At 37.1% G+C, this 7908-nt stretch overlaps 1 protein-coding gene across 1 annotated transcript; it reads right to left on the reverse strand.

Moving 5' to 3' along the window:
• Positions 1 to 976: 976 nt before the first annotated feature.
• Positions 977 to 4389, reverse strand: LOC132141078 (polyubiquitin-C). Its single transcript, XM_059550272.1, has 2 exons — positions 4236 to 4389; positions 977 to 2997 (listed from the first exon to the last, which is right to left on the reverse strand). Exon 2 carries the CDS (start codon positions 2995 to 2997, stop codon positions 1162 to 1164), a length of 1836 nt encoding a protein of 611 aa, XP_059406255.1. The 5' UTR covers positions 4236 to 4389; the 3' UTR covers positions 977 to 1161.
• Between the last annotated feature and the right edge of the window lie 3519 nt (positions 4390 to 7908).

Below are 7908 nucleotides of genomic sequence, written 5' to 3' on the forward strand. Positions count from 1 at the left end.
GGTTACAGGTCCAACCAGGTATTTTTACACATTCTTGTACATTTAAATAAAATATGTTTTAATATATTTGTAAATGTGTTATTTGTATATTAAAATAAAATCTGTAATTTACAACAAAGTAATTTCAAAATATGGTTGCAATAAGTAATTTTTAATAAAAAATACTGATGTTTATTATTATAATTAACTCAACAGTTGGGTAACTTTTAACAGGATTTTAACCCAATGGGTTGGGTTGAAAAAACCCATAAATGGGAAGGTGCTATACCAACCCATAGTTGGGTTATTTTTAACCCAACATTTTTTAGTGTGTAAAAATGCTGTGTGGCTAGTAACTTTTGAAAACCACAGGCTGAGAGATGCTGGCCAAATTTCGATTTAATATTAAAATTATTTCTATAACTTTATTAAAAATGTTACATTCTTTTTCAAATTATTGATTTAGGTCTGGACCACTGAACCAACAAAGGCGCAAACAACTTTATGATTATGCAAGGCTTTCTTGTAATTTTACCCAGTTTAGAAGAACAGGCACTTGGTGGCACCATCTTACCACTTTTCCATTTATAGCAGCAGCTGTTTAACAGGCCCACCACAGACTAGACCAGAATAGATTTTCACCCTAAAGTCTCCCAAATACGAGTAAGAAATTAGGCAGCTGCCATGTATCTTTTAATAATTGTTTTAAAAACAAGATGTCTAGTAATTAGTTATTATATATTATTAGTTATTTAAGTGACAGGGTCCAAAAATTTATAGTTTAACAGGCTTAGGAGATAAAGCCACTTCTAATTTAATTAAAATTTTACATAAAATATGACTTGCTTGGTCCCTTTTGCATGCTACAACAATTCTGTTCTTGGTGTCATTTCATTTTCTTTTTTTTAAAAAAAAAAATAAAACTAAATGTCTTATTTCACTTTTAAATTTTTACCAGATATTGTACTAGTAGTGCACAAAGACAAGGAAACAATCATACATTTCAATGCTTTTATTTTGTCATTAAAAATAAAGTGGGGAAAAAAAAAAGGTAGTAATAAAATATAACTGGATTCAGTAATAGAGTATGGATAGAAGAGGGGACAATGTGGTGAGTGCATGAACAGGGGATGCTGAAATAATTAAATGTCCATTTCTGAGACTTTTATTTTAAATATCAGTTTAAATATCTGAACCTCCCCTGAGACGCAGCACCAGATGCAAGGTGGACTCTTTCTGGATGTTATAGTCAGACAGTGTGCGACCATCTTCCAGCTGTTTGCCGGCAAAGATCAACCTCTGCTGATCAGGGGGAATGCCTTCTTTGTCCTGGATCTTTGCTTTGACGTTCTCAATGGTGTCACTTGGCTCAACCTCAAGGGTGATGGTCTTGCCAGTGAGGGTTTTGACAAAGATCTGCATGCCTCCCCTGAGACGCAGCACCAGATGCAAGGTGGACTCTTTCTGGATGTTATAGTCAGACAGTGTGCGACCATCTTCCAGCTGTTTGCCGGCAAAGATCAACCTCTGCTGATCAGGGGGAATGCCTTCTTTGTCCTGGATCTTTGCTTTGACGTTCTCAATGGTGTCACTTGGCTCAACCTCAAGGGTGATGGTCTTGCCAGTGAGGGTTTTGACAAAGATCTGCATGCCTCCCCTGAGACGCAGCACCAGATGCAAGGTGGACTCTTTCTGGATGTTATAGTCAGACAGTGTGCGACCATCTTCCAGCTGTTTGCCGGCAAAGATCAACCTCTGCTGATCAGGGGGAATGCCTTCTTTGTCCTGGATCTTTGCTTTGACGTTCTCAATGGTGTCACTTGGCTCAACCTCAAGGGTGATGGTCTTGCCAGTGAGGGTTTTGACAAAGATCTGCATGCCTCCCCTGAGACGCAGCACCAGATGCAAGGTGGACTCTTTCTGGATGTTATAGTCAGACAGTGTGCGACCATCTTCCAGCTGTTTGCCGGCAAAGATCAACCTCTGCTGATCAGGGGGAATGCCTTCTTTGTCCTGGATCTTTGCTTTGACGTTCTCAATGGTGTCACTTGGCTCAACCTCAAGGGTGATGGTCTTGCCTGTCAATGTCTTGACGAAGATCTGCATGCCTCCCCTGAGACGCAGCACCAGATGCAAGGTGGACTCTTTCTGGATGTTATAGTCAGACAGTGTGCGACCATCTTCCAGCTGTTTGCCGGCAAAGATCAACCTCTGCTGATCAGGAGGAATGCCTTCTTTGTCCTGGATCTTTGCTTTGACGTTCTCAATGGTGTCACTTGGCTCAACCTCAAGGGTGATGGTCTTGCCTGTCAATGTCTTGACGAAGATCTGCATGCCTCCCCTGAGACGCAGCACCAGATGCAAGGTGGACTCTTTCTGGATGTTATAGTCAGACAGTGTGCGACCATCTTCCAGCTGTTTGCCGGCAAAGATCAACCTCTGCTGATCAGGGGGAATGCCTTCTTTGTCCTGGATCTTTGCTTTGACGTTCTCAATGGTGTCGCTTGGCTCAACCTCAAGGGTGATGGTCTTGCCAGTGAGGGTTTTGACAAAGATCTGCATGCCTCCCCTGAGACGCAGCACCAGATGCAAGGTGGACTCTTTCTGGATGTTATAGTCAGACAGTGTGCGACCATCTTCCAGCTGTTTGCCGGCAAAGATCAACCTCTGCTGATCAGGGGGAATGCCTTCTTTGTCCTGGATCTTTGCTTTGACGTTCTCAATGGTGTCGCTTGGCTCAACCTCAAGGGTGATGGTCTTGCCTGTCAATGTCTTGACGAAGATCTGCATGCCTCCCCTGAGACGCAGCACCAGATGCAAGGTGGACTCTTTCTGGATGTTATAGTCAGACAGTGTGCGACCATCTTCCAGCTGTTTGCCGGCAAAGATCAACCTCTGCTGATCAGGGGGAATGCCTTCTTTGTCCTGGATCTTTGCTTTGACGTTCTCAATGGTGTCGCTTGGCTCAACCTCAAGGGTGATGGTCTTGCCAGTGAGGGTTTTGACAAAGATCTGCATCTATTTAAAAAAAAAAAAAAAATAATAATAATACATTAAAACATGCATCAACTCATTTAAACCTATTGGTACACATTAATTTACAGCAAAAATGAAAGCAGAGCTCAGATGAATGCTTTAGGTTTCTTAAAGATTTTTTAAACACCACACAAAACGCAGAAAAAAAAAAAAAAAACACACTTGTTTTTGATAACACTATGCTATAACAAGTCAAGTATTTCATTGCACCTCACTTGTGATAGGTCAACTAGAAAAGCTTGAAGGCAGCTCGGTCAACCACAAATAATGCCACAAATTCAGGGCAGAAGTAATAAGTCTTACACAAGTTTATCGTGGTTTACAATTTACTACACTATTAGCATGACTTAAATTTAATTGATACATTCTATTTGTATTTCTCCTCACTTTAATATAAATGCATTTGCTTAAATAAGAATAACATAATAAACAGTGATAAGGAATCCCTATCCAAAAGGATTTTTTCAGATAGTTTTTTTTTTTTTTTTTTTACCTTTTAATACTGGCAGTAGAAAACGCCTAAATAAATGATAAATAAATGTATGCATTTAGCAGACACTTTTATCCAAAGCGACTTAACATTTATAGTGCATTCAGGCAAACATTTTTTTTTATCTTACATGTGTTCCCTGGGAATCAAACCCACAACCTTGCGCTGCTAACGCAATGCTCTACCACTTGAGCTACAGGAGCACTAAATAATAATAATGATAATAATAATAATATTTTATTATTTAATATAATAATGCTAAACCGTCTTATGAATTATTATATACTAATGTTGCATTATCAAAGTATAACACACTAGGTTATCTAATAATAATAATCTTTAATAGTTTTCAAAAAGTATTTCTCTATTTTAAAACTGTACTGCGCAACACCATACAATCTTTCCTTTCTCTAAAATGGCTGCGGTACAGTAACATCCGGGCTCTTTGTTCAAAGAGTACTAGGATTCAGCAAAATTATATCTGACGAAACTTAACCCGATTTTAAAGCACGAATATAATACCTTCACGGATAAGAAGCAAACACATCCATTTGTTTAACGTAACTTATGATGTTACGCTTCTAACTTTGATTAAAATAATTTTTAATTAGTTTTTCTAACTTATCCATCTAAGAATACCGACAATAAGCAGTATAATACAACGACACATTAAGAATATATTCTTAAAGTCTTGAAGAATATTCTCAAACACTTGTATATTCATTCTTACCTTTTAGAAAAGCTTGTAGACTCAGATATTTCTTCACAAAATCTGTTTCCTCTTCGCAGAAAATCTGCCGGTGGACGGGAGTGCTACTGTATTTATACAAACCCAAGGGAGTGACGTTCATGGTACGTCACATGACAAGATCCTTCCGCAGCCAAAACGTATATTTGTTAAAACGTTCAAATACGATTTAAAACTAAATATTTATATGATTTTTTTAAGAATTACGTGTTTTGTATATATATTTCAAATGTATAATTATTATCACAACGTATCAAAGAAGGAAGTCTCCAGAATATTCTAGAATGGGCTGGTCTTTTGGGACACGCTTCGGGTAGTGATTGGCTGGTTGCGTTGTTTGTTCGATTTGCTATTGGACATTCAGACCTTTGGAATCTGGTCCAGGCAAAGAGCAGGGCTATGTAAAGCAGTAATAACACAAATAGAGTGGTCTGGAAGATTTAATATTCTTGCTAATAATTTTATCAAAAACTACAATCCCAAAGTTATGGGACCAGTTCTGCACGTTTTTGTTTTTGTGTTTTTAAAGGATAATTATAGCTCAGAAATGACAGGCTGATGTCTTCATAACAGTGTTTGCTCAAAAACATGGTTTGTTTACAAAAATCAGCTTAACTGTAGCTGTGCTTCCATGTTTGTGTTTTAGCCTAGGCTTTACAGAGTTGTGTCAACCAGCGCACTTAATATAGGATGCAATGTGTGACACAGATGGCATTGCTTTGAAACAAGTTGACCTCAGACATGCTGCCTGCAGTATCTGTTGCAGTAATGTAGGTCATTTTCTCTGGCTAAGGTAACAGACATTCACCACTGTTATGAAGTAGGACCTGACTTATAAATAATTCGTTTTACTTTGTTAGTCTTGGCAGTATCCTCTTTTATTACAGAAATGTCTAATGCTAAAGTTATTATAATTTTCATGGCTTCATTAATTTAATACCCATGTGACTTATGTGTTACCATGGCAAAGGACAAGCATGCTTGAACAAAACTACAAACTAGATGAACCAGCTCTAATTATGCTCTGAGGTTTCCCTGAGGTATTTATGGTTACTGCCCGCTGTAAGCAGTTTGTTTCTTTTACCAGAATGTACAGTACTGTGGGTGCGATGTTAAAATAAAATAGGCTACCATAAAATAATTACCCCAGATGAGTAAACATTAACTGACTTGGACTTCAAAAGGAGACTGTATTGTGAAACCATTCTTTGAGCCTTGTTTATCTGGACAGTCATCCACTTAGTGGATTAGTATCACTGTGGTCCCTTTTCCTTCTTCCGTGAGCATGAACAGCTGTTACAAGATTATATCTAGATCACCCAACTAAGCAAGTTTTCTTGAAAAAAGATTTTACATTTAGACTTATTTTACTCCCATATTGAAAAAAACAATGAGGTAAAGGTTTAAGAAGACTTTAAGATGTCTTTATCTAAGATGTCTTAGATCTTTAAGATGGTGTCATCAGTATGTTTTTAGGATTATAGATATGGTCTTGTCTGCTGTTACATTTGCAGATCTTAACTCACTGACACTTGGCATATGAAAGTGATCTAATAATATCACGGGTTGGTCAGCATTTATGTTAATAAAAATTTGAGATCTCTTTTTTTTTTTTTTACCTCACTGCTCTTCTTGTGTTCTTAAAAGCAAAGATGTGCTTTCTATTGAAGGAACGGTAAATTACAGGAAATACATAACATAAATTCACTAGAAATTTCCTGGTTATTATGGCCTGACACGTGCTGATACATGTCACATGATTTGCCACATCACTGTACTCAAAAGAATGTTTGTTCAGATCCAGATCTTGTGTACCTTGAACTTTCAGGAGTGTGTGCGTATCATTTGAAATGTTCAATATATTCCTGCCTGTAATTTAATCTGATATTTACACCAGACAATACAAATAAAGGATGTTAAGAAATAAGCTGCAATGCTAATATTTATATAACTGGTCCATGTTAAAAAGTTTCACCATATTGTTTAAATATCTTTGTCATTGATGGAAGACTTTTGGCATCACATCAAATATATATCTATCTATCTATCTATCTATATAAAGTTATATATAAAACATAACTTTGTAGAAATAAATCAGTTTAAATTCATTTTGGAAATCAATAACAACCCATGCTTTATTATTATTGTTATTAATTTAACAACACACTGGCCCCAATAAAAGTCATTTGACTAATGTTCATAGACCATCTGTATACATGACTTAGTCTATATTTACAGTTTATTTATATATTACAGTTCGGCCTGTTTCGAAGAAAACAAGTTTTTCTGCTCTGATCTTATCCTGGACTTTGTCTGGGCTTGTATTACAACAGCTGAACGGGTGGAACCACATGACGCCAAGGGCAAAATGAGCTGGCTGAAGCATGTGACTCAGGCTCAGTCGAACAACAGTGGTTGTTCTGTTTTGCAAGCAGTAGTGATGGTTATCAACAAAGTATGGAATGTTCTACAGGAGAGCATGACTTAACAGTTTAAACTGGTTAGACTGGAGATGATAAGCAACCAGTTTATCATACAGTAAGTCAGAGGTGCTAAACGAATGGCGTACGTAACTAACTAAAGACAAAATGTAGGCTTTAGGTAACCTTATCATTCTCTGCGTCATGCACCGTGTTGTGAACCTAAAGAGAGATCGAAAAAAGCGACATTAAGCACAAAATACAAGGGTATTTATATCGCTGCCCGACTAAAAAACAATCCCTTAAATAACTATATTTATTTAAAGTCTATTGATCGCTTACATTGGTAAATACATAAGCCAAAGAGATACAGATCGTCTCAAGAACTTATCAACTTGTTTTTCCAGGGAGGGTGATGGTCTTGTGAAACACACCGGAGGTTGCCACTGTGGCGCGTTTTGAGGTTTTGATTGCTTCAGATATACACACGTGTGTTCAGTTGCAATGAAGGACCATCTACAGCCATTAACACGCTCACTGTACAATGGTCAAAATGGGTGATTGTGTGATCACGTGGGTGGCTTTCTGAATACTTTAAGTGGAAAGTGTCATCTGGGTCATTCAAACGAAATTGGGATATTTTTACATAATGAAGAGCGTTAAATCATTCTGTTAGGCAAAGGATGTATTTAAATGTTAATGCCATCAGTTGTAGCCATCTAATGTCAGGGCACTACTAGGTAAAATATAGTTTTGATGCTGATATTTCTACAAAAAAACAATTCAATTGTAAATAATCAGTTGTTTACAAATTATGATCAAGTTAACTATTTCAAATAGTTCATCACGGACAGATGTAGGACGAAAATGTGATGAAAATTAATGATGATGATAATGAAATTATCTTTATCGATCTGTGTCGGCTTTTCAGTTAGTCATTGTTTTCATAAGAGACTAAAGTCCCTTTTCCATGAAGTAACCCACATGATTGTTTCACTTTCTTGTGTCTCGGTTGCAGTATTTGTAAAAAGCAACAGAATTAGCACTTCATTGTACCCAGTTCCCCTTCAGCAGGTACGGGACTGAAGCATGTACACTGGAGCTTTAGAGGCTGAATGTAGAATAGATGAAACATTTGTTTAGAATGCAGATAATCCTAAATCATACAATTATCATGTTTCATAGGGATCAGAAAACTTAACCACATACACATTTAATTCACACATGGCCAAGCA

The sequence above is a fragment of the Carassius carassius genome, chromosome 5, assembly GCF_963082965.1.
Source record: "Carassius carassius chromosome 5, fCarCar2.1, whole genome shotgun sequence".
NCBI classification, from domain to species: Eukaryota; Metazoa; Chordata; class Actinopteri; order Cypriniformes; family Cyprinidae; genus Carassius; species Carassius carassius.

Coding starts and splice junctions, on each gene's coding strand:
- LOC132141078 (XM_059550272.1), bottom strand. CDS start 2,997: ATGCAGATCTTTGTCAAAACCCTCACTGGCAAGACCATCACCCTTGAG.